General features: G+C 44.5%; 3 protein-coding genes across 8 annotated transcripts in view; 1 reads left to right on the forward strand and 2 right to left on the reverse strand.

Annotated features, from left to right (window-relative positions):
* Window positions 1-3,661, reverse strand: part of Mat89Ba (nucleolar protein 6 Mat89Ba) — a 38,600-nt gene extending 34,939 nt beyond the window's left edge. The window contains exons 1-2 of the mRNA XM_089552485.1: window positions 3,504-3,661; window positions 1,989-2,333 (exon numbers count right to left, since the gene is read on the reverse strand). Coding sequence (XP_089408611.1) covers window positions 1,989-2,333; window positions 3,504-3,536 — 378 coding nt within the window. The 5' untranslated portion in view covers window positions 3,537-3,661. The remainder of the gene's footprint in view (window positions 1-1,988; window positions 2,334-3,503) is intronic.
* A 2,708-nt stretch (window positions 3,662-6,369) lies between these two features.
* On the forward strand, window positions 6,370-22,384 carry LOC149335940 (caspase-7-like). Of its 2 annotated transcripts, XM_089552486.1 has the most exons (7): window positions 6,373-7,382; window positions 10,184-10,404; window positions 11,669-11,800; window positions 12,721-12,882; window positions 14,224-14,358; window positions 15,747-15,819; window positions 16,790-22,384. In XM_089552486.1, exons 1-7 carry the CDS (start codon window positions 6,973-6,975, stop codon window positions 17,025-17,027), a joined length of 1,371 nt encoding a protein of 456 aa, XP_089408612.1. In that variant the 5' UTR covers window positions 6,373-6,972; the 3' UTR covers window positions 17,028-22,384. The 2 variants fall into 2 exon arrangements, with proteins under 2 accessions (XP_089408613.1, XP_089408612.1); XM_089552487.1 differs by lacking the exon at window positions 14,224-14,358 and having other exon boundaries at window positions 6,370-7,382.
* LOC149335941 (sorbitol dehydrogenase-like) overlaps window positions 11,894-26,615 on the reverse strand; it is a 28,561-nt gene continuing 13,839 nt past the window's right edge. For 2 of the 5 annotated variants that reach the window (XM_089552489.1, XM_089552490.1), the window contains exons 8-9: window positions 26,392-26,513; window positions 24,623-25,590 (exon numbers count right to left, since the gene is read on the reverse strand). In XM_089552489.1, the coding sequence (XP_089408615.1) occupies window positions 25,434-25,590; window positions 26,392-26,513 (279 nt within the window). In that variant the 3' untranslated portion in view covers window positions 24,623-25,433. Of the gene's footprint in view, window positions 15,860-24,622; window positions 25,591-26,391; window positions 26,514-26,615 lie in introns of those variants that run through there. The other 3 variants (XR_016284127.1, XR_016284126.1, XM_089552491.1) reach the window with 3 other exon arrangements.

Here is a 26,615-nt window from a genome sequence, read left to right on the forward strand (position 1 = left end):
CTCGGTGGAAAGCAATCACAGGAAATATTAAACAAACAAACAAGCAAACAAAAAAAGAAAACCCAAATATTCGCAGACATCTTTTCAGCTATTACTTCATTACCATGTAAATGACAGTTTGAACAGAAACAACCGTTACTTGTCAGGCCTTTCAAAAGTACACTAAGAAATCTCAACTGGAGCGGGATAAAGCTGACTAAGTCTGGTAGATCTCGATTACAAAACAGCCACTCTGACCAGATTTGAAGTGTGTGTTCTCTTTTCGTATTTCTAGCAAACATTCTTCTTCTTTGTTTCAATGATAACAATAAAAAAGAAAGAATAAGTTTGAAAATTAAAAAAAAAACTAAACTTTCGCGATGCATTCCGAGATATCTTAGGTGTATTAAGCAGATCAGACAGCGACTATACTGCAGTGATTTAGAAAAGCAAGAACTTCAACATCAACATCTATAAGTCAACAACAAAAAAAAAAACAGCATGGAATACAAACTGCAAGACAATCTGAATATTTGACCATGCTCATCTTTGAGCCAGGAGTCCAACTGATACAAAGTGTACATCAAGTGCTGTACTTGCACCATCTTGTAAACAGCAAAGCAGTGCTGAGAAAATGGCTTTCAGGCAGCACTCAATATTAGAAGTGGCTGCATGAAACCACCACACCGAGCTAGCCAAGGTGCACATCGAAAAAAAAAAAAAAAAAGCTTTAAGGAGCAAAACCAAATGTTTCTGCAAGGCTCTAATGGTGTTCTAGAACAGCAGTACTTGCTATTAATTTTGCAAAAAAGTTAGGATCTAATTATCCAGATCCTTGGAACAAGTTTTATGTAATTGGTAACGCTTTTTTGAATGGTTGCATGTTCACTATTGTAGTCTCATTGGTTTTCAGTTCCTTGTTGGGATCAGATAGCAACACAGGCCCAGGCATCGCTTATGTCTTAGTTTGATCTTAAATAAGTTTTTTTTATCAGTCAGCAATTTTACTATGTTTATACATGCTTCCATTTTGCAAGGTAAGAATGATTTAGCATTCACGGGGCATCAGTCAGTGCTTTTACTTCCAGATAGAAAAAAAAAAACTTTCTTTTTTAATACAAGGTGCATCTATTTTTGTTTTCCCCGCCTCTAGTCTGCTACACCACTTAAAGGTGCACTGAACAGGAATCTGAACTCATCTTTTTGCCGCGGGAACTCAATCTACATGTTCTGAGCATTCTTAGAAACTTCGATTTATTGCCCTGTGTGGCTGATTTTCCCAATTAAATCGAATTAACGTCCGGCTCCCGCCTTTTTTTTTCATTCTCCCTCGTACGGTGGGCGGAGTCGACCAACGCGTGGAGTGCCTTGCAGCCAGCTCCGTGGAGGCTTTGCTTTCGCTTTATTTTGTTTTTTAGGTTTCCGTGAATAAATAGTTTCATTCGCAGATAATATAGCCGCAAAATAAGCCCGCAGAAATAAAAATACGCGCGGACTATTTGCTTCTACGGACTACTATGTATTACTCCGCCGATGGCAGAGCGGCAAGCCGTCGCGGGACTGGCTGAAAGGCACTCCACGCGTTGGTCGACTCCGCCCACCGTACGAGGGAGAATTAAAAAAAAAGGGCGGGAGCCGGACGTTAATTCGATTTAATTAGGAAAATCAGCCACACAGGGCAATAAATCGCAGTTTCTAAGAATGCTCGGAACGTGCAGATTGAGTTTCCGCGGCAAAAAGACGAGTTCAGATTCCTCTTCAGTGCACCTTTAGGGAGATGTGACCCAACACAAAGGAAAACACCAACATCGACGCGTTACAAAGATGTGATACTATTCATGCATCTAAAGGAAATCCAGGCATAGACTCCACAGTACCAACCCACACGACCATGATTAAGCTAGTGAGATGAAAACAGATACATACTGGAGTAATTTTAGACCTCTATTGTGTCACCATCCTTGCATCATCCATTTTTTTATAACAAATGTAATAAAAATCCCACCCACCTGCAGGCCAAAGAGGTTTGAGTGAAACAGCGTCTCCACCTCCTTGAGGTTGTTCAGCTCCTCAGCAGTTGGTGGCTTGTACAGGTCCGACTTTTTGAGCTTCTTAGTGGTCTGAGCATCAGATGCAGAGTCAACAGCACGCTTCTGACCACCGCTTTCCACCTCTTGTTTGGTGGCACCATCATCCCCAATATCTTTCATAAACTGCGAGATATCTTGGTCCCCATCAGAGTAATCGAAGTCCTCGTCATCTTCAAAGTCCTCCTCCGATTCTGGCTCTGGCGAGGGTTGCTTCGGCAAGGGCTTCTTTGACTTTGCTGGTGCTAGCTTTGCTTTCCGTGCCATCTGAAAATTACAAATCATTTTTTAAAAATCCGGAAAATAATGCCATGAGAACGCTCGTTGATCTTGGAGGTTGTGCTGTAACAACAGCCATCGTTTGCACCGTGTGAGACAAGCTCGTGTTACATCTCCTTTCAGAGATGCTCTACTAGGGCTATGAGGACTGAAGAACCTGGTCAAGGCCAAGACGAACTTCAGATTGTGCTCATAAAGTAAATACACAAAAGAAAGCAGCTCAACATCTCAACAACTGTATGTTCAGAGGCATTTTCAGAAATCTACGCACTCTGACAAGTGACAACCCTACAAAAATGTTCATACCCTGTCATGTTTGCCCAGAAGGTGTGAGCAGTGACTGCACAGCAACGGTGCATGAAAGAGAACTTTATGACCAGAATTGCAGACTTCTCTAGCCTGCTACCCTACGCGAGAGGTACGGAAAAAGGGGACAAAAGGGTCATAACGGATGATAGTCAAGACAGACTGAGGCTAGATGCGAGTAGCACATACCACCTATTTGCAGGCCTGGTACGTAGTAGATACCGAGCATAACAAACAACGCTTACACGATCGTGCGGCCTCACTGCGACACTGGCGCCTCAAGCACTGCACCCTAAACCAAAAGACTCCCGTCAGATTTCTTTCTGCAGTTTTTTTTTTCTTTTTTTTTTCGAGCTGCGCAGAGCAGCACTAGCCCAATCTAGACAATTGTGATGTTAGAAAACGCTCATTAACGCATTAGAGCAGGGTCACAACTCCGATTTTTCACCCAGCAGCATCCATCCGCGCACGCTCATGCGACACAGCTTTAGGACAAGCGCGGATCGCTTGACGGAGCACAATTCTGGTTTTTAGACTCCCACACCTGCTGAAGATGAATTCAGGGCTCACAGTGCGCGCACGAAAGATGCTAGCGTGAACGATACGCTGCTGCGTAACACTCGCGAAAGCTTGATATAAAAGAGAAACCTAACTTTGCAGTTATATCATTGGCGCCCGCAGGAAGGACCGGCTGCGTAAGGTGCACAAGAGCGATATATGAAAGATCAAAATTCTCACAGCGTGAAAATGCAAAGGCTAGCAGGACGAAAGTTTACTAGCTGACATGTCGACGGCAGCTGCTAGAGATTTTCACTTTCATTAAGCGCTGATAAAAGTGCCGCTGTACAGTACCATCGGCTTCGTAGACTTGGCCGGGCGCTTCATTTCAGGGCGAAGTACAGAGTAAAGGCGTCGTAATTTGCCAACACGTGCTTACGACCAGCAGAAAACAACTACCAGGCATCCATGTAGGCCGCCATGTTGGCCCATGTGCGCTACGATCACGTGACCAGAAAGAAGCTACAATAGAAGACAGCGGCCAAGCCAAGCACATCACCTGGGCTTCAGTTTCGTTTCGCTTTTGGAAGCCTTGCGTGGCAAATAGAGAAAGGCAGCTATTTTTTTTATTTATATTTCTTTCCTGACCACAATAAACAAGTTGAGTTACTCGAGGGGACACAATTTGATAACCATTCCATTCCTCTCTTTGAAGACAAAAAATACTAAACAGCGCCAGATTTAATTCCTAAGCTCAGCTCCAAAATCGAAGAGCTAATCAAAAATATAGATTTGAGTGGCAGTAGGCGATCTTTTAATTGTCTCTCTCTCTCAATAATTTCTCTCTCAAACACCCTGCATTTCTCTCTCTCTCTCTGTTTGTTTGTGAAGCGTCTTTTCTTTCTCCATGAAAGCGTCCCGTATCTCTGCCTTCCTTGTCTCACCCCTATAGTTTCGGGTTCGACCCGCTCGTCACGGCCATAGGGCCGAGGCGGCAGAATTGCATGTGCTGTGTAGTCAGTGTCACAGTGGGCTGCTCAACTCTATCGCATACTGTGTATATATCTGGTTCGCCTGCTAAAAGCAATGTGTCTGTGCCTGCACGCAGAATTCTGATCGCAACATCTGTAGTGCAACTGTTTCTGCATGCAATGGTACGTACCGTGAGTGCGTGCCGCACTGAATATTGTTTCTGGAAATGTGGTCAAGATGCGGCGATTATCGTAGAGCTGCAACGTACTCATATACTTAAGCTTCGGTATAATGTAAATTGAAGGCGTCGTGAGCTGCTGTGATCTAGATATCCGTGCGCTTGTCTTGTGCTCAGTTGTCGCAATGGGTCGAGGTCGTCCGTTGCCCTGTTAATGAAACTCACGTGGTCAGAACTCATATGGAGCCATTCATTACAGCATGCCTCAGAGCATGTGTTTATCATATAGGCATTTAGAAATCCGTCACTCGAATAACTTTTGGCATTGTCGTGGGCATGGTTAATCCAGTGCGATACTTATACGTATCCGTCGGTTGTAAAAATTGGAGGACGCTTAAGCTTCGCCTTTAAGAGTGGAACGCGACAGTTGCAGCGCTGCCAGGGAGTCGCCCGCTCGGCGCGACGCCTTGCCCGTTGGACAAACCGAAAAATTGGTTTTTCGAGGAAAAGAAATGATGACACTTGTGTTGATGGACACCAGAACTGCGCATAGTACGATTTTTTTTTTTTGCGCAGCCTCCGAATTATAGGTCACCGGTTCGAATCCCTGCCGCAAGCTAGGTTCTAACTTAGCTAGTCAGTCGATGCTGCACGAAACGCTGAATCTATGACACCACCCGGAACGTTCTGCGGCAAACGGTTGGCATGACGCGATTTTTTCCGACGCGCGGTGCCGACAACTCCGACAACTACGACAATAACTATACGCCGTCGCGTAATGCATACACCACTTTTAAGAAACTGGAAAAATAGCTCAAATGGAAATTCGCCACTCACTGCTCGAATTTATAGCATGCCCTTCGAAAACACGTGCATATTCAATTCATTGGCCTGCAGCAGTTTCATTGCTCTAGCTGATTCGTATACGTCAACTTCGGGCATGGAGGCGCAGGATCTATCATCGTGTCCCTGTTGTCTAGGTGTTTATCTTACACTGCAGATGCTGCATTGAAAAGACCCCCGAGATATAGAGATATTACCCTGAGAACTAGCAGCTCGACATATCTGTCCTCCCAATAAATCTTCACCCCCCCCCCCCCCAAAAAAAAAAAAAAAAAAAAGATTGCTTAATTATGGCGTGTGCGTGAAAATTGTGGTGTGCGCGTGTGTGTGTTTAGCTGCGACATACCGAAACACACCATATATTCATGAATGTCGAATGAATCTAACAATTCCTACTGCTTCAGTCATTTAAACACGCGTGGACTGAATATCACATGAATGTCGATGAGCATCCCGCGGATAAAATCCTATGGATGGAGCGATTTGAGCAAGTCCGCTAATACGTGCTCTCCCCTCCCCCCATCGACGATTTCAAGCCCTCTCCGGTGACTCTCCTTCGCACAACGCCGCATCGACATGCATGCTACCACGTCTCAGTCTCCGTAATGCGCCTGGAGGGCGATGTCTCCTTGCCTCGTTCACGAGTTGCGCGTGTATGCGTCTGGGTCGTGAAATCACGCACGATGCATACAGAAAATATATACCTATATAACAGCGTTGCGCCAAATCTGTAGAAATGTGGTCTGTCGCAGGTCTTCTCTATATGCCGTACTATAGTTGCGAAACTTCTGATTCACGTAGCAATCAGTTAAAAAAGTTCAAAAATCAATGTACAAATTTAAAAACACGGGTTAAAATGCACCCAACTGTTGCGTCCCCTGCGCGCAAGAAGGTGAACTACGTACACGGGATGGTTGCGTCAAAGCGACAGCCACCGCCCCTGCGCACTTTTACCGTGTGTCAGCGTACCTGGAGCCCCTGTGTGTGGCATATATATATAAAAATAAATGAGCGATATCGCTGCGAGCCTGCGGGCTTTATCCGAGCGACTTCCGGCAAAGTGCGATTTATCGCTAGCGCTATGTGGTATTATACCCAAGGTCTCGTTATCCGTGCGACGTCAGACAATGTGCTTATCTTCGCCTTAAGCCTGTTTCACATGGAAGCGAATATGGTAGCGAATCCTGCCGCGGCGACGGAAAAACCTGTTTTGAGTCGTCGCAGCGACGACTCAAAACAGGTTTTTCCGCCGCGGCGACAGGATTCGCTAGCATTTTCGCTGGCATGTGAAACAGGCTTTACGTTGGTCGGCGCAGTATCCTGCCCTTTTCAAGTAATCGTATCCTTTCCCACAGCTCTACATTCTCCCATCAGAGGATCCTTCAGTGCGAGAAACGCGATCTTTGCCGCTGCCATGCCTTCCTGGCGGCGCTTTGTTATTAGTTCAACGAAACTTGCGTCACCCTTCCGACATGTGCAAGTGATCGAGTGCTTGTTCCGCGCGCGGTCGTTTTGTAGCACTGCTCCGCGCCACCGTTTCCAAGAACTGAGTGTGCTGCACGTGCGAGCTTCGGTTTGCGTCAAACGTGATTGACGGTTTAGTTTTTTGACAGTCGCCGCGCTTTTTGCGGTAAATGCACACTGCTGGGGTCCGGAGCGAGTTATAAACGGACGTATACGTACTACGCGAGCTTCGAATTGCGAATCGGCACCCGCTGTGTTTGGGCTGCGGCGTCCGCGCTTTTCCTGTTGCGTGCGATTGCCACCGAGTGTTGCAACGTCTGGCGAAGGCCGTTGCCGCCGGATCAGCTCGGCGGCTTGGCTCTGGCAATGGCGACGGCGTCGAGTTGGTTCAGCCCCGACGCTCAGCTCATCCCCAGGGATGCTGCGACGGCACACCGCGTGCAAGCGCTCATTTCGCGATACCTTCCTGTCATCAACGAGTTGATCGACGTTGACCAGGTGCGCTTTGCGTTTCTCCTCTACGGCACGATGAACTCTCGGCATGGTGCAGCAAGACATCCTTGTTCACGGCCGCTGGTGGATTACTTGACCGGCGTCACGTCGGATTTTCGTGTCGTGAGGAGCTGCGTGGACGAGTGTGGTGCGTCGGCGGACGAAATCGTTATGGAGATACTGTATGTTATGCACAAGTTCGAGCCGATGCGGAGGATTTTCGACGTCTGCAAGCACCGAGCGGGGACGTTGTTCCAGTCGCCCCGGCGGGTCGGCAAGTTTTGGTGAGCATGCATTTTAATATCCCGTCGCTGAAAGCAGGACCTTGGCATTGAGCAGTTCGGACGGAACCGACCCGATGAGCGCGTCCCATATCTGTTTACAGAGTTCACGCATCCCGCCATTTTCGATATATTTGGTGACATATGCCGACGCACCCCAACTTCCCAATGGGCACTGAAATTCCCTTGGACGTCGTGCGGATGTTCAGGATGTCTGCAGGACGTCGAAGGGAGTTTCAGGGCCCATTGGGTTGTTTTCGGCCCAAGGGACCGTGCAAAAGAGGTGAGTGGCATTTCTGCGGGATGCATTTGGAGTGAATGAGAAAATTCATAAAAAGGAGGAGGGCAGTTTTTAGGATCGTTTTTTTTTTCTAAACTTTTTCTCTCTGAAAGTGTTCCAGAGGTATTTGTTGCAAGAGTATACCCTCACTTCCCGTTTTGCAGTGCAGCGTTTGCAAATGTTTCACGCATCTGTGCTGTATCTCTCACAAGCTGAAGCACATTTCTTAAGAAGCTGGTTCCAAGAAGTCCTTTCACTTTTGTTGTTCCTCGAAAACTGTGCACTTCTCTTTTTATTTGTCATGCATAATGTCACATTGTCTTATTATGGGAGATTCTTCAGAACTGCATTGCACAACAGTTCGAAGAAGAAGCTGTTTAAAAAAGTTCTCAATTCAGTCGTATTTTCAATTCAAATACCACTGGGTGGTTCAGTCTTCGAAATTTTAAACTGCATCGCTCTGTCTGGAACACATTTCCGAAGAAACTGGTTCCAAGAAGTTCTTCCACTTTTGATGCTCTTGTCTTCTTTATATGTTATTGATACTCTCAGCATGTGCAAAGACAGATGTATTGTGTGTAAATTCAAGTCTACTTTGTAGAGTTTGATGAAAGAAAAAAAAACAAAAAAATGGATGGATATGTTTTTTTCTTAACATAACTTTGTTTGACGCAAAGCAAAAAAAAAGCAGGTTAGAAATTTCAATTATGGGATAACTATGAGTGGTGTTTTAGTGTACACAAAATTTACTTCACCATTTAGAGGTATTTTGACTGTGTATTTTCAAAGGTTACAAGCCCCACGTGGTCAACAAAATCGTTTGGTAGCTTGTTTCAGTCATCTAGTTGCCAAACTAGAAAACAAAACTACTACGATCAGTTCTATACTTGGTAGCTTGATATGTTCAGTGTGTTTTATTGATGTGTGTAGGTGTAATGTATCTTTTTATATATACTTGATCGTATTTGTAATGTATGGAGTTGTACCTAAAATCTTTTGAAGAGGTTGTTGTACTAATAAGCTTTCAGTAATGGGTTTTACCACAATATTGTGTTTAATCAACACTGACCATACCTAGCCTTCAAAGCGAAAAAAAAAAGAAAGCATTTAACATATATGTGTTGTCACAGCGGGGGCTTCAAGTTTAGACTGTTTTCCCCGTAAAATGCCATGCATTTAGTTATATCTTGAATGGTTTACTATAAACTTCATGACACCTTTCAGTTCTTTGTGAGGCAACTAGCAGCCCAGATTATGGGGTAATGAACTATGTAGCTGAAATGATTCTACAGGCCTTTTGTCCAGGAACACAAGTAGCTAAAAATGGGTCCAGACTATTGTGGAGCTTTTTGTTTATTTGCAGTCTTGAGAACCTATTATTAAAACAGCTTCTGAGGAATCATTATAAGAAGATACAGTTGAGGTAATGCAGGAGAAATGTTTGGTGTAGAGGCCTGTCGGTTCATCCATTCACAGTGTAGGAGATGAATTCATGTGGTTTGGTTGCTTGAGAAATATCTTGAAATGGAAGTTAGTGTGCCTTAAGCACAGCAGGGGACTGATTTTGAGGGAAAATAAAAATAGTGGTTTTTCCTTGCCATGAAGTTGATGCCTTCAGCATGCAGACAGTGTTTGTAATGTGCATTGTGGAGCAAAAGTGAAAGTGTAATCGACTACATGTCAAGATTTAGCAGAGAACACGAGCGGGCCTTGAATGCTACAACATGCACATGTCATCTGCTTGCTGATTTACATGCGTAATGCAGACCAAATTTGTTACTTTTCCTCATGCTCTTTGATATTTTTTCCGCTGGTATGAACATTAATTACTTCTTTTTGAGAGCTCTAAATTGGTCTTGGTTGTTTTTTGAGGAATTTCTCCCACATAAACGAGTTTCCCATCTTTTGTAGGAGTTTCTCATTTAGTCAAGTTTTTCAAACGCTAGTTGACAGAGGTAAAGGCGATCATAAGGTTTACATCTCTTTGCTGTTGTCTTCAGCCCCAGGATACTAAAATTGATGGATTCCTGCAGAGTGTTGAATACTGACTCATAAAAAAAGGTTGTGGAAACTATGCATTAGGTGTCCTTCACATTTAGCACATTTAATTTCAACCTTCAAAGCTTGTTTTAATGATCTTTGGTCTAACCTAACCTAACCATGATAACGAGGATGTTGACGTTGTAGATGTGATGCACGCATAAAAGAAATAGAGGAAGCAGTGGAACTGTCTGTTCTTTGTCCCACATGTGCTCTGTCCTGCATGTACTAACCTGACCTAACCTAACTTAGCCTTGCTTAACCTTGCCTTGCATAACCTAGCCTGGCATGGCTTCGCCTAAGCTAACCTGACCTGTTTCCATGCTTACCATGCTTCCATGCTTTCCATGCTTCCATGCTGACCTGTTTACGGAAGCTACACCGTAACACTGACGGTGCCTGCGGCAGGAGAGACCCTGTCTCACCGTGTACTGTGTTTGAATGATGCAGGAATGCATTTTTGTGCCCTTTCTGTTTCTCGAAGGCGTGAACTGGCCAACTTCTGTGAGGCCTGCCTGGATGAGGAAGCTTTGGAGATCCTCAGGCACTTCCTTCCCGAGACGTCCATGTCCACCGCGGCGTCCCACGCGGAAGCATTGGTTGTGCTGCTATACGAAAACGGCATCATTACCCTGGATAACTACTCTGCTCTTTACGAGCACATAAGGGAGAAGTACAACAACGAAGAGCTCCTGGAGCATCTCTGTAGGTCTTGCACTGCAATATCATTCGTTCTAATATTGAATTTTTCACATGATAACGGAAATCTTCCTATTGTTCTGACCAGTGTTGCATGTTGTGCAGTAAATTTTGTTAACGTGTGTAAGCTTTCCAGTGTCAGTGAATTATCGAGAGCGGTGGGTTTATGACAGATGAAATGTCAGAATGTTAAAATGCAGTGTTAATCTTGATGCTTGGTTTGGTTTTACGGGGGTTTAGCATCCGAAGGTGACTCGGATTGCAAGGGACGCTGTGTTGGAGGGCTCTGGATAATTTCTGCCACCTGGGGTTCTTTAACATGCACTGACATCGCAAAGCACTTGGCCTCTAGTATTTTGCCTTTATTAAAATGCAACCACCGCGGCCGGGATCGAACCCACATTTTCCGAGTTAGCAGCCAAGCACGATAGCCCCTGGGCCACTGTGGCGGCTGCTAAGCTTGATGCATGCACTAACGTAATCTCAAAATGATTAGCAGATACAAACCATTATGTTTTGATAGGATGGCTGACGTGACACGAAAGAGTGGTTTTAATCATTCATTGCTTGAAAAACAAATCAATGTTAGAAAGCTGTGACTGCCTAATTGTGCAGTGATGACCAATGAGTATGTGTTAAAACAGGCAAAAAACTGTTAGCGGTATTGAGTCGCATTTTGTTATTTGATCAAGCATTTCAATTTTGCAGATGAAGTGATATGCTTTTGTAGAAGCTGAGCAGTTGTAGTCAGGATGAGTTGAACTGATTTGTTCAGTAAAGTGTGACCTATGCTTTTTACCGAAAACCAAACCACATGCTTGTTTAAAAGCCTTGATGTACTGCTGTGATGTTTGCTTAGTTTAGTTTAGTGGTTTAACGTCCCAAAGCGACTAAGGCTACGAGAGACGCCGTAGTGGAGGGCTCCGGAAATTTCGACCACCTGGGGTTCTTTAACGTGCACTGACATCGCGCAGTACACGGGCCTCGAATTTCTCCTCCAAAGAAATTCAACCGCCACGGCCGGGATCGAACCCGCATCTTTCAGGACAGCAGCCGAGCACCATAGCCACTGAGCCACCGCGGCTTCATTTAATTAAGCTCTTATGTTATCTTAATTTAAACCTGTTTTCTCTGATGTGATTTGCATTGTTTCTGGCACTAGATTGTGTAAGTAGCTCTAGGAGCTGCCAATTACTGTTCCATAACTACTGCATGCGTTTAATAAGGCATGCTTGCACAGAAGAATTAAGTTGCTTTTGCTTACTTGCAGGTGAAACAATTCCACAGTACCCAATGACAAACAGCCCACACGGGTATGCCATCATACTTAACCACAACACATTCAAGGACTCTAACAATGTGGTAAAGTTGGAGGATCGGCATGGCACAGAAAAGGATGTTGGTACGAGCCCACTTTGGTTTCATATCAGTCTTTGACCACGTGGTTGACCATTTGCTAAGACAACACAGTACATAAAGAGTGAAACATATTTAATTTTATAGAGCCGGTGTGAACTTGGAGTGGTTGATGATGCAGCGTAAACCATTGATAGTAGCAGTATTTACTGGTGACAAAGGGAATCATGTTTCCTTAGTGATGCGGACTCAGTCCTCTGCTGAAAATTGTTCGTCAAGTATGAAATGCCTGTTAGCTCCTTAGTGTGGCCTCTGAGATGGGAAGCCTCGGGGAAGTCGTTAAGTGTAAAGAAATCCTGATTTTACGTTCTTTGTGACTCATTACACTTCAGTCTCAGTGACTCAGACTTGAAGGAGGTGGAGACGAGAAATTGGTTTCAATTATCGTGATTTGAAATTAAGGGAAGCTCTTTTATTGCACTTGATCTAGACAGGACCAAAGCATAAGTTTGAAATCAACGATAGTCCACTGTTTGTGGTTCCCTTTAGGCTGTAGTCATTTGACATGCACTCACTTGAACATGCATTTTCTCTCTCTTTCTTGAACATGCTTGAGCTAATGCACATCAAACTTGACAGAGGTCTAGCCCTGCTGTGTGGTCAATTTTGAACACCCTTTACTTTGATCCCACACTGTCCTTTGTGATTTAGGTTCTTCGTCATTATTGGAAACTACTGTCAGTACCCTGTACCTTAATTAGGAGGCAATTAGGTGCTTAAAAGGAACATGGAAACTGACCTTTATGACATATTCCGACACTATGGTGTGGTAATATACCTTTTTCGTGCTGGAGATTATTTTACTAATACTTCTAAAAAAAAATTGGTTTGTGTTGCTAGCCATAACACAGCGTGACTTTCATCCTGAAACCTTTCTTTTTTGTTTTTTTTTTCTTTTCTAATTAGCTGTGCTGAAACAGTTGTGGGAGGAGCTAGACTTTGAAGTGAAAGTCTACAATGACTACACAGCAGATGAAATTGAAGATTTGCTGAAGGAAGTAGCCACAGTTTGGGACCACCGAAGGAGTGATGCCTTCATCTTTGTCGTCTTGTCACATGGCTACAGAGGTAATTCAATCGCTTGATTTCATGTGCCTTTGGTCGGTTTCTGCATGTTGAGAAGAAGAGGAAAGTTATATTTTGACAGCAGGCTTAGAGAGTCACCACGATGCTCACTTCTTTTGTGAACCAGACTGTTTCTGGAAGTCATTTTCCTTCTGAAAGTCTGGAGGTGAATGAAGTGAGCATTGCTTTTTGAGCCTAGTGAAAATCTGTGAATGTTGTGCTGTCTCTTGAGAGATGACTTGATTTCATCAATATTATTTCTGGTCGGGCAGGTCTTTTTTCATATGTCAGTTTCTCTTTTTCAGTTGAGAGCAAACACTGCACCAGATGTGCATGAGTTTCAGTACTTTACTCTGTGTCACTGAGCTATCCTTCTTTCTTCACTGATATTTGTATAAATTGGTAAAGAAGACTCTCTTCTCAGGAAACTAGTGGATGCTTATTTAGCTAAGCCTTTTTCAACATACTAGACAAATTTTTTTCACCTTTGTCAGGGTTTAATTCTCGCAGTTCACTGTATACAGCAAGCGGTTTGATATAGCATTATTCATTTTTTGACTATTTCATTACCCAAAGTGCCTAAACTGCCATGTTAGTGCATTACCCAAGGCATGGTTATAAGGGTACTAGTTACAGTACTCATTGGTTAGAAATGATGAATAATTCAATTGGTCATGGTGGATTGCTGGCAGCTCCTAGTTTACTAGTTAAGGCACTGTGGTACTGCATGTTCTAAAGATGTACAGAGGGCAAAACACAAACCGAACTGTGTATTCTGCTGCTCCCAAAACCGCTGCGACCAGGAAGGCATAAAATGACGATGAAATACTATGAGTTTAACTGCACATGCTTACATCCAGACCATTTTGAACCAAATGTTGTCCCTAGATATTTCGCAATGAGCCCGAAACACACCCAGAACGTGTTTTAGGCAAGCGTTTTGCCCTCTGTACAAGACAAGGTTGGTGCTGTTAATTTAGTGCGCATGACTGTTCTGCTGTGTACTAGTTTTGTGAGATGCTGGATGCGTCATTTGTGTGTGACATAACTGAACACGCAGGCATGATGTAGTAAATGCGATTTGAAGTAACGCCTCACTCACTCTAAATTGATAGTTTTATTGCTAACTTTTTTGTAAAAAGAAATCAACATCATTTACTTAAAAATGCGATCCGAAATCAAGATCTTGGTCGTCTCAAACACTGTAATGCAGCCTTGTTGTTCAAATCTTTTAAATAGTTCCTGAATAATAGAGCAGTCGCTAAGCTTGTGGCATGCTTTGCTTGAGGTGCATCGTAGCTGAAGCTCTGTAGCCTTAATGGTTGTCCTCACTTATGTTCTCAGGTGGGTTTTACGCTAGCGACTGCAAGAAGGTGGATCTTGAAACTGTTGAGAGCTTCCTCTGCGAAAAGTGTAGCGGCCTCAAGGACAAGCCTAAGGTGCTTTGTGTTCAAGCCTGCCAGATTGGTGATGCATCTGGTAAGCTCCCGGACGCTTAACTTTCTCAAGGCGGGCATGCCATGCAGGTTGTTGGAACGAACTGCAGTTACATGGGCAGTGCGCAGGAAAAGAAGTTGCCTTGCACTGAAATTGGTGCAAACGGAGAGGGAAAAGACTGTCATCTCGGTTGCGTCAGTAAACATTGCTGCAGGTACAAAGTGCTGAGTAAATGTGCTGTAGCCTGCAATTGAAAGTGCATGTAGCTGTTTGCTTTTGGAAGGAAAACTTGGTTGATGTCCAAAACCACATGCAGAGCAGTGTGAGTTTTGCTAGTTGTGTCTGGTCCTGGCCTTCTCAAACAAGTAGAAATATTTGTCTTGATTCCATACTAATACATGGCTGTTACTGGCTTCCACGGTGAACACAAGTGGGCAGAACATTTTAACGTTTTGTGCATAGTTTGCAGACATTTGAGTGCTTGGTCATCGTCATCTGTTGTTTACTCTCAGGGGCTCTAGAGGGTATGTAAACTGACTACCAAGCTGAAGAAAAGAAACCAGTAATAATATTCATTGCAGTCATTTAAGTGATGCAAGGGAGAGCGCTAGTTTTGAATGCGACAACTACCTGTGGTTCGTTTCCAGCTTCTAGTGCTTGTAGACCCATCAGTTTTCTGTATAAAATGGTAGAATGAAACAAGATTCAGTGCTTGCGTTACCTTGAAGGTGTGGAAGTATTGGATTTACCGCTGTCCCGAATGGGCTCCAAGCTTCTCACTCGAACAAGAGAATTGTGGGAAAATTGGAGATTAATGTGGTTTTCACTGCGCCTAACAAGCTTCCAAAACACTGCAAGAAAGTGAACATACTAAAGCAAGCAGATTGAAGGGTACGTCAAGAAATCACTTACTGGAGTGGTGGCTTGTGTCATAACGTGAGTTGCTAGCATTACTGCCAAAGCTCCTCTATAATGCACTGCCTGGAGAACAAAAGGGAAGAAAAAGCTTGTTTGCCCATTTCCTGATGTGCATGGCTGATGCTGAAGTGCGAAAGGATTTTTGAAATTTCTTTTTGTTACCGTTCGATGATTTGACTTTCTGATAATTCAGTTGTTTCCTCCACTCCTTTGAGGTCCCAATTAAAGTGGTCTTAGTTTCCTAGGAAAGCAGCATATTATTGGCAACTTTTTCTCAACCACACTTCCAGTTGGCGACTGCTGGTTGGGTAAACATATCAGTGCCTTTCTGTGAATATTTTATGCTGTGCTAACACTTTTTAGCTATAAGGCAAATTGCATTTAGTCTTGTGTCATGTTAAGGTTCACTTCCGATAATTACAACAAAAATTTCTGGTCTCTTGAAGTTTGTATTAATGAGAGTTTGGTGTAGTGTTAGCTGTACCTTTGTGAATCCAACCTTTTTGTTTCAGATGACCCACCTAGAGGCGTAGGCGAAAGGCGGAGCCGGGCTCATGTGCTCAAGTTCATGTCGACTGTGTCCAAGTAAGATGGCTTGTATTGTCATGTGCCTGCCACTGCCAGTCTGCAAACACACAGGCGGTGGATTTGCTCATCACATGGGAGTATACTAGTACTATGTGGCATGTGCAGGAGGGGGGGGGCTTCACTACCCATGACATGAGAAAAGCTTGATGTTCGCTGCTTCTGGCAGAGTGTGCGAGCTCATTTGTGGCCGTTATGTATTACAAGGGCGTACGCGATTCCTACACATCACTTTCACGTTTTTTTTTTTTAAAAGTAGACCAACTGCATCCAATATTTGCTCATAGTTAAAATCGATTCTACGAGCTTTCGGAGCATGTTGATCTGTTAAACAGCAAAGAAAAAAAGACATTTATGGCTGAGAAAAATTGCAATTAAAAATTTCCCCGCCACTTGATTAAAACTCTCGATATCGTCACTGAAGAGGACTCCGTAATCGTTGTTGTGTAGAAACAGTGTCGTAGCCTAGCCTCTGGGCTTCGCGCCAAATTAAACTGCAGCCATATCAGTTTTATTGCAAATTCGCCAGTGGTATTTCTCGACTTTCATTTCTCGGCCTTTCTTAGTTTACAAAAGCTTTGCTTTCAGTGAAATTGGTGTCATCATCAAATTGCCAAAGTCTGATTGATACAGGCCAACTTCAGTTTGTCTTCAGTGTTGCTTTAAACAGCAGTTATTTTCTAGGGACACCATTCCCATTTTCTGTTGTCAGTAGGAATGATAAGAGCAGTGATAATGCAGGTACCTGAACAGCCATGCGAAAGACACATTGATGGCCCTGTGAAGATAAGCGAGTTCTTTGATCATTATAGTTAGGTGCACTGTGATATTAGACTAACTTGACCTGTTTGGAAGGGGGGGGATACCATCTGCCTTGAAAACTGGCTTGAAACTTGGCTTGAAACATGGCTTGGCTTGGCTTAAAAAACCATGTGGCTGTTCCTGAACTTGAATGTTATCTTCCCTGCAGTTCCCTGTCCTACAGGGATCCCCACTACGGCAGTGTGTTTGTGCAAGCGTTTGTGGACGCAGTTCGGCGGCACTGGCGCAACCACGACCTCCTGCAGATCGGCACCTTCATCAACAGCGGGGTCGCCGACAAGCCCATTCCTGTCGTGTCCAGCGATGGCAGGAACATCAACTGGTCCAGCCAGACTTCGGAAGTGAGCAACACACTCACACGGGCCCTCTATCTCGGCCGGAGGTGATGGGTGCCGGTGTGTTTCGGTACTCCGAACGCTGTGATGCCCGTTCTTGGCTTTTTGCTCTGCCTGCTCATGTTGTTCTTATTCTTATTGGGAGCTGTGACCTTTTGCAAGTCTACACTTAGTTCCCTTTTAAAGGCCAACTGCAACGAAATTTTTGCTTTGGCAAGAATGCGTCTTAATACCGTATTTACTCGCATAATAGGCGCACTCGCATAATAGGCGCACCCCTAGTTTGGGCGCGAAAAATCAGATTTTTTTTTATTTCCGCGCATAAAAGGCGCACCCCGAACTTGGCACTGTGATCAATCAATACTGTATTTACACGATTGCAAGCCGACACCTCGCCACCCCCCGCTCCCCAATCTTTATTTTAACAAAGTTTTCGCTGAACTGACTACTAGTCCTCACTAGTGCTGCTGCGGACCCACAGCACGTACAACGACATCGCGTAGAACAGCCGCACACAGTTTTCAGGGATGCTCACTTTAAACGTCTGTTTGGAAAGCTTCATCTCCAGCCGGAAACGTTCCCGACTTAGGCCCACGAAAACCTCGGCGCTTGGAGTCGCGTACGAAAATTTAGGGACGCCGCAGTCGCAACTGCCGCACTTCTCGGCCACGTTGTATTTTCCGACCTGCCGCACGCTTGCCGTGTTCGAGAGCAAACTCCCAGCCGTGTAGCTATTAAGGTGCTTGCCCGTCCAGCTAAAGCAGCAACGCTCCGTGGCAAAGCCATAAACCACGATAACTATCGCGCTACCGCAAATCCCGGCACTTGACAGCAACAACAACAAAAAAGAAACGAGCTGGAGATGCTGATGGCGATATAGATAGCAAAAGCTCGCGGCGGAGGAAAACGATGATGATGATGATGATGAGCTTGGCCTTGGGCGCCCTCCGTGGGCAGCGTCTGGAAGCTCCTGTGCACGTGTGTGGCCTCCGCGATCAAGCGCCCATTGCGCGCAGCCGGAGCCGATCGCAGAGGCCTCGGCGCGTGCATTCCAAAAGCTATTCCCGCGTGTGTCGTGGAAAGTTTCGGTGCGGCCCCTACACGGATCTTTTTTTTCTAACATTTTTTTCGCGAAAACGGGGTGCGGCCTGTACACAAGTGCGTTTACGCGGTGTGTTCAATTTTGCGAGTCGAAAAATTTCCGGAAATTTTACCCCACATAAAAGACGCGCCCCGAACTTTGAGCCGGATTTTCTGGAAAAAAGTGTGCCTATTATGCGAGTAAATACGATATGTCTCTTCGTAATGCCTCATAAAGCTAACCATAACAAGGTTCTGCGCTTCTTAAAAGGAACTGTTACTGCTGTTGTAAGCATTTAAGGAAACCTTTATAGCAGATGATGCATGCATCTGGCAGTATAATGCGCAGTTGGGCAACTTATGGGACATGATGTAGGTATCAGTCGCCGTGGTGGCTCAGTGGTCATAGTGCTCGGCCGCTTACCCGAAAGATGCGGGTTCAATCCCGGCTGCAGAAGCCAAATTTCGATGGAGGCGAAATTCTAGAGGCCCGCGTACTGTGCGATGTCAGTGCACGTTAAAGAACCCCAGGTGGTCGAAATTTCCGGAGCCCTTCACTACTGCGTCCTTCATAGCCCGAGTCGCTTTGGGATGCTAAACCCCCGTGAATCAAATCTGATGTAGGTATCGACCACCGAGAACTTTCCTCAAGCTGGACCCAATGTGAATGAACGGATTACGGTTGGTGTGGATCGAAAGGATGGTGGCTGAAATGCGGCTTGGCAGGCCTACTGTGGTGCTGTGAAAAACTGATCTGAACAGTGCAATTACCTTGCCGAAACACTGCATAGACATTGGGGACACAAACGTGCACGCTGCATGCATTTCCCAAGTACGGCAAGCATCGAACATTGTGCGGAATGTGGCAATCTCTTTTCTGACACGTGTTGTTTGGGTAGGTTCATTGCCTGGTTTGGTCAGAATGAATCGAAAGTCTGCATTGCCTACCCGCCGTGGTGGCTCAGTGGTGAGGGTGATTTGCTACCGAGTCGGAGTTCCCGGGTTCGAATCCAGCAGCGGTGGCTGCATTTCGATGGAGGCGAGGCGCAAAGGTGTCGGTATGCTGTGCGATGTCAGTGCAATGTGCTGTTCGGGTGTCCACCGAGATATGTGAGACAGATACTGCGCTAGTTCTCTTCCTTAGAAAACCAATTTTTATCTGCTTCGCCTATTGGGATTGCAGTCCAAAGAGAGGGTTTTCACAAAAACTGTAAAAGCAGCGCTATGTCTCCCAGGTAACAGGACAACAGATGGTCTCTGTTCACATGCGTTCGTTCACAGTGCTGCAAATTCTTGCGATGACATTCGCATCGCTAACAGTACATGCATAGAACGTGTGCCTGCTGGCTGTGGTTTCTATGGGAAGCAGCGAGCCTCAGCAGTTGTACGACTACGAGGTCTAGTGGTCTGTTTTTACGTCGTTTCCAGCAGTTGGTAATGGCAACCCTCTTTCGAGTTCCGGTTTGAAAAGCTGTGATTTTTGCGAATGATTCCTGATGCACTCACTTCTGTTAGGAATGCCACCTCTTGTTATTACAACCCTTTGTTGACATAGTATACTAGGAAAGCATCCTTTTATGTGGAAAATATTTTCATTGCAGTTGACCTTTAATTTGTACACTTCAAGTTGCTGGTATTTTTGTTTGAATTATTGTAGGTTTTGAAGTGCAACAAATTATAGTTTAATGGTTTGGTACATGTATACGCTCTCACAAAAAGGCTATTGCTAGCCATTGCTTGATTAGACCTTGCTTTTATTGTGAATGCTCATATCTGGGGTGTTTGAAGAGATGTCACATTTTGGTGCCACAATAACTTGTTTTCGCACCTGGTTGGGCTTTGTGTATTGTATATGGCTTCTTTTTTGTGGACACTGTTTTAGGCTTCGGTACGAAGATGTGTTGTTCAAAGGTTTGAGAAGAATTGACGAGACGGTACTGCACGTGGCGACATTCTGCCAAACTTGTGCCAACATCAATAGGAAACTGCTGTGGTTACAAAGTTTGACTGGCCAATTATTTGTGTGCATTCAAATCCATGTTTTTTTTTTTGCTATGCCTGAATGCCAAGGCCTGCAGTGCTGTGACTGCTTTTATGTCTTTACTTGTGGTCGTGAAGTTTCTGTTCTCCGGTGCGCCTTTCCACAAGACAGTGAAAAATTCTGATAGTATATGGTATGTGGTGTTCGAGCTAACTGATTAAGTGCTGGTGGATGTGAATGTGCACGAGGTTATTGCTACTCGACAGTAGAGCCACATGTGGCTGTCTGCAGGTAGCCAGGATATGCACACTTTTCATATTTTAAACTTGTGTATATATATATTCGTCCTGCAGATTTTTGGGACTTGTACATAGACCATATTTTAGATATGCATGTTCTTGCTTCAAGTCTAAGTGACGGGACTGTTTGTGAGCTTTCTTTGTAAGTGATTGTGCTTGCTGTTGTTTTCTTGCTTCGTGCTGAGTGTATAGATGCCTTTGTGCACATATTTTCACCTTGAATGCCTCTAGTCGTGTGATACGCACAAATGCCACAAACTTGGGGGAAGCTAATGCGGTTGGAAAAATGCTGTTTTCCCATGCCTTGTCTCCCTTCGCTTGCTGATGTCACCAGAGATGTATGGATCCTGTTTGCTGAGGGTGACGGCAGCCTGTCGCTTATGGACAGACCGCAAGGGCTGTTTTGATGCAAACGTTATGTCTGAAGTGATTTGTGCGTATGGTGTGGTGTACTGTATGTTGGTTGAGGTAGGATAGAGGGAAGACTATTTATTGACGCTCGATTTGATGCATGTTTGACCAGCTCTGTGTGCACTGGAAAGAAAGAAGCATGTAGGCTTAGCAATGGCGAAAGAAAGCAGTCGCACTCACAGGACTGAGCTCCCTTCCTGGCCTTTTCCCGCTGTCATGCGGTGCACAACGCGCTGGTTTCCATTCCGCGGCAGTTTCTTCGCCAGGTGTGCAGTTTGATTGGATGTGGAGACATGCTGTGATTGGTGTATCTGATTTGAGCTCCTCTCAAATTTGAGCTCAGATAGGTTGCTATGAATGGGCGAACGTAGCATGTAGGTTCATGGTTTATGCACATTGTGCTGAGCTATTGAGGAACACCTTTGGCTCATGGTTCGGTTGCCTCTTGCCTCTGAGGCTTTTCCTTTGAGAATTCGCAAGTGTGCTGGAAGCTATGGGTAGGTCTAGTGAGTATATGCGATAGTCACGGTACTCGGTTTACGTCTTCTCGTGCATAGCTGTGTCATGCTGATGTGCCAGGTGTTCTGTTCCCATTGAGGTGCACTGCATTCTCTGATCTGTGTGGAGCCATGATAACTGCCATGGATGGAGTCAAGTCCACTGCAGGAAAAAGGCCTTTACGCTTTCCTGTGCCAACTGCACTCAGTCTACACCGAAGAACTCTTTAACTTCCCCATTTCATGTCCAGTTCTCTGCTGCACCTGACCTTCGGTTAGCTTTTACCCTGATTGGTGACTAGTTACCAGCTTCATGCATTGCATGCTTTGTCCAAGCCCATTTGTTGCTCTTGCTTCCAGCTAGAATGATGCGGGGTACCTTCCACTAAACTGCCAACAGCTGGCGAAACCTCGACTGATTCTGTTTGATGGCAACAAGCGTGCTAAAACTGTGTTATTGCGCTCAAGCTAAGGCCAGCTGCATCAAACTGCTCAGTTTTGAAGTACTTGGTAAGGGCTCGGATTCCTTATCCACCTAACTACCCGTGTTCCTTTCCTCGCCTTTTTTTTTTCCTTGTACGCTTGCGTTAGTGTCGGCTTTTGGTCTTTTAATTCGATGCCAGGTGTTTTTGACATTGACTCCAATGTAGTTGAAAGGGTTGGTCGATCTCTGAGCAACGACTTAGGTGCTACCGCAAGGTCTGTGATAAATATGTGAGGGTTCTCGGATTGACAAAGAACACATTGCACCTAATCGTTGCACACTCGAGTTGTTGGCGCAGAGATGTTTGGTACACTAAGGTCTCGTGTGAACTGATTTGCTTGGTTCATGAACACTCGTGGATGTGATTAGCTTTGTGGTGATATAGTGAGGGCAGTGTGATTTGGGCCTGCCATCTACATGGATACAATCCATGTCTTTGGTATGCAAACTTTTGTGTTGTGCGCTGCCAGAAACATGATGACAGGAAAGTATGAAACTGCCACAGGATATGTCGACGTGCTTATTTTTGTGTGGTTATCGGAAGTAGTTAAAGGTGCACTGAAGAGGATTCTGAACATGTCTTTTTGCCGCGGGAACTCGATCCACATGTTCCTAGCATTCTCAGAAACAGTGACTTATTGCCCTGTGTGGCCGGTTTCCCCAATTAAAACGAATTAACGTCCGGCTCCCGCCTTTCTTTTTTTTAATTCTGCCTCGGAGTCGACCAACGCGTGGAGCGCCTTTCACCCAGTCCCGTGGAGGCTTTGCTTTCGCTTTATATTGTTTTTTGGGTTTCCATGAATAAATAGTTTCATTTGCAGATAACATAGCCGCAAAATAAGCCCAAAGAAATAAAAATACGCGCGGACTATTTGCTACTACGGACTACTACGTATTACTCCGCCGATGGCAGAGCGGCAAGCCGCCACGGGACTGGGTGAAAGCCGCTCCACGCGTTGGTCGACTCCGCCCACCGTACGAGGCAGAATTAAAAAAAAAAGGCGGGAGCCGGACGTTAATTCGATTTAATTGGGGAAATCGGCCACACAGGGCAGTACATCGCGGTTTCTAAGAAAGCTCGGAACGTGTAGATCGAGTTCCCGCTGCAAAAAGACAAGTTCAGATTCCTCTTGAGAGCACCTTTAAGAGGTTTGATTGTGTGCTTACTGCGGTTGTGTCTGAGACACTTGGTTATTAGCTCATAGATGATTGTGGGCATCATTGTTTTTTAACCTTTTAACTCCCTTGCTATGCTTGATATGATCTGCCTGCTGTACAGCTTGACTCCTGGCAAAAGAAAGCTTGGGTCTTTGCTTTTTATAATGGGCAGCATTGTTTTCAGTGGGCATGAAAAGTTTTATGTAGTTATTTCCTTCAAATTTAGTGCAAGCTTGAATTTGTATAAGTACTAATCCTTGCATTGGCCATGGCAAGGAGTGTGTTACTTTGGTGCCTGCATTCGCTATGCAAGCCTTCTGTTGAAGGATGTAACTAACACTCTTTTGCTGTTTTGTAATATGTGAGAGGTAATTTTAACAATTGTGTCAGGTCTGGGTCGCTAGTTTAAGTGCATGACAGCTACCCAAGAGGTATGTTATGTGGGCCGCCAGATTGGCCATACGATTGCCAGGAAGTAGTGATGTAGTACTTTCAAAGCAGTGTTGTCTCTGAGTAATAGAGGCTGTATATAGTACTTGTACAATGTATTGCAGATTCTCATTTATGTATGTGAAGGAGAGATTTTCATGTGTGATGAACAACAGTGTGGAATAGGTAGGAGGATTCTAGTCTTAGGCTTCGAACAACCTTGCCTGTTTTGCTTCTTTTTCTACGGCTTTCTTAATTTCTCTCGCGTTTATTTAATATTTCTCACAGTTTCGGCTACAAAGTTGGATTTCCTTAAGCCACGAGCCACTTACACGAGCCAGGCTTTCATAAGCCTTTCTCTCATGACAAGTCCAGCTTGTCATGTGTTTTCTGGTACTCTATGTCCGGTAAAGCAAATAGGGCGCTACCCCTTGACAACTGAGGAGCATTCGTTTGACTTGGTTAGAGGCACGCCTTGTGTGTCTTGTGATAAAAAAAATATAATAAAATAAAATAAAGAACACTGTCAGTGTTTGCGAAGTGAGATGCAAAGGATACCAGGCCACTGAATGGACCCATTAATCCTATTGTGTCATACCCTCAAGGCGGAGCTTAACTGTGCCCTGAATTTTTGCAGGTGCTCATCTGTGCGTGTGTGAAGGTTAGATTTGCATGTGTGACGAACAATGATTTGGAGTAGGAGGATCTAGTCCAGGGTTTCCGCTACTCCGATGTGAACAACCTTGCCTGCCTTCCATCCTTACCCACAGTTTTCTTGGTTTGAAATGATGCAACGAAATTTGAATCAAAGGTTGGGGTTTTAAAGAGGTGCTTGAATGAAGGCAAGGACTTACGAGCAAAACTGTAGGCCCTCTGTCGTGTGAAGAGTATTTATATTCGACTGTCAAGTTTTCAGACACTGCACGACAACTGGTTCGATTTGTTTTTTATGCCGTGATTCCGGGCCCACCTTTAAAGTGTCGCTTTCGTTACTGTCTGTGTTGCTTTTCTTTGTAAATTCTCGTACTGCAGGCCAAGGTGCTGTACGGTGACTGATGTGTGATCTCGTTTCTGGTACTGCAAGCTTTCGAGTGCAAAAGGTGTGCTCATTTTTTTGTACGTGCATATTTGATTCTGTGGATGCTTTCTGGAAAAGATGGCATTCAACCGTGTGCCTTGTTTTGGTTCAGCCAAGACTGTTTATTGTTGAAGGTGAGTCATGTTTGGATGTAAATAAATATACAAGTCAATTGTCAAATGTCTGGATCAATTCTTCTTGAGATCTGTAAAATCAGTCTAACGGCATCTTAAATAGTCACGTCTTTATTCGTTACGTGCTTATTGCATACAATTTTACTCGTACCCAGTACACATTATCACAGTAAACATGTCCGTGAAAAAAAAGAAAAAAGTTGAGCGTAGGTGCACTGCTTCGTATGGCTTTTGGCAACATGCAGATGTCGCCTTTGGCTATCTCGCAAAAATATGTCATCATTCCCAAGGTGGTGTATATAAAATGTTTCAAAAAGAGCGTATACTCAAAGACGCATCTACACATGTATTGGGCATATTGTGTTGTACAACACAAAAAGCATACGCACCAAAAATATTTCATGTCTTAAAAGTTGGCCCCTTCAGAGGATGCCAGATCTTATCACACTTAAATTGCAATGAACAAAGTAGAATTGCTAATTACGATGAATTTGACGCTTAGCTTAATAAACGTCCACAAGCGATACTATGATCAAGGTTGCCACGAACGTTTGTTCAGGTTTCATCCAACCCCCAGTAGATTGTCAACTAATGCCAGTTCAAAGGCACTCCAGTGCAATCTAGGTAAACGTTCAAAAAAAAAAAAAAACAATTCGCTTACTATGAAGTGATAACTAGGAAGCTTTTCGATTGAACTGCTATCCAAGGTGGCTGATGTCACCAATGCCTGAACCGGTACAAGCCCACATACGAATATATATGTATATGCAAAGTGGTTACTACTAGAGGCTTCAGAAAGCTTATGTGTAAACAGAAATTAAGAACTTGGCCAAGCAGACGTGGAAAACGAAAGCTGGAGCCTAGAACATGAAAGACGTCCGTCACGACTCGAGTACGACGTCGCAGTTAGGTGCTGCAGTCTATCACCACCTTGATGGCTCCACCGGCACCAGTTTTGGCAGTCTGGAAGGCTTCGACGGCTGATTCGAGCTTGAAGTGGTGCGTCACCAGAGGCTTGACGTCCACTTTACCCGAAGCAACCATGGCGAGCGCCGTTGGGTAACTGCGTAGCCAGTTCAACAGTTCAGGCTACAAGAGTTTGAAAGCTTTCATACTTTTTTCTACTTTGAAGATCAATGAAAAGGGATCAGAAGTACCGTGACTATGATAAGAAAATTGATGCAAGTAGGACTGTTTCGTTACTTTATCTCCTCTTGTTCACCGATTCACATACAGCGGACTGTCAATAATTTGGACTCTCATAATTGGAACAGGCAGTGGTTTTGAACTTCCACTTTGGTTCTGTTGACATCGAATGTATTGAAAAGGCTGCTGTTATTTCGAACTCCACATACTATTCCAAATCAATTTCCAGTCATCTTAAATTTTGAACTATCAAGTCGACTTTAGTTGGTTTTTCAGTCTTTGCATGCATGGTTTACAGAATATGGGAACAAATAGCAATGCACTCATCTATTTGGAATTTCTGGTATCACTTCAGTTCCTTTAATAAAAAAAATACACTGACATTACTAAAATCTTTAATTAGGGTTCCTTCATTACATGGAGCAGTAGAGAGCAATATGCTTGGGAAGAAATGTACAGAAACGCTGAATCCCACCAGAAGTTGGCCTACAAACACAGACTGCCACATCCACTGACCAGAATTGTGGCTTCATAGCATGTCGCGTATGACAAATCCAATCGGCATACTTTGTTCATGTAGCAACTGTAAGCAGCTGGACTTGAGCCGCAGCTGTTACAATTAAGATCTTCATTACATAACTCGACAACCGATTACAATACTGATATATTTAATCTGTACAGGTAGGTTTTTGAGTGAATGACCAATGTTGCAGCTCACCAGTTTGCGTAGCGGAATATTCCGCGGATGTCAATCTCGCGGCAAGCAGCATCAACCAGAGGCACCTTGACTTCGTTAGGGCCCATGCCAACCAGCACCAGCGTGCCCCCAGATTTCGTGGCCTGCAAGAAGTAGATGCGATAACAAGCTCTCACTCACTTCTAGTTTCATGAACCGGCAAACAGGCCTGGAATTCCACTGCATGAAATCCAACTGAAAGGCGG

Source organism: Amblyomma mixtum, chromosome 7 (assembly GCF_055824585.1).
Source record: "Amblyomma mixtum isolate Tamu chromosome 7, ASM5582458v1, whole genome shotgun sequence".
Taxonomy (NCBI): Eukaryota; Metazoa; Arthropoda; class Arachnida; order Ixodida; family Ixodidae; genus Amblyomma; species Amblyomma mixtum.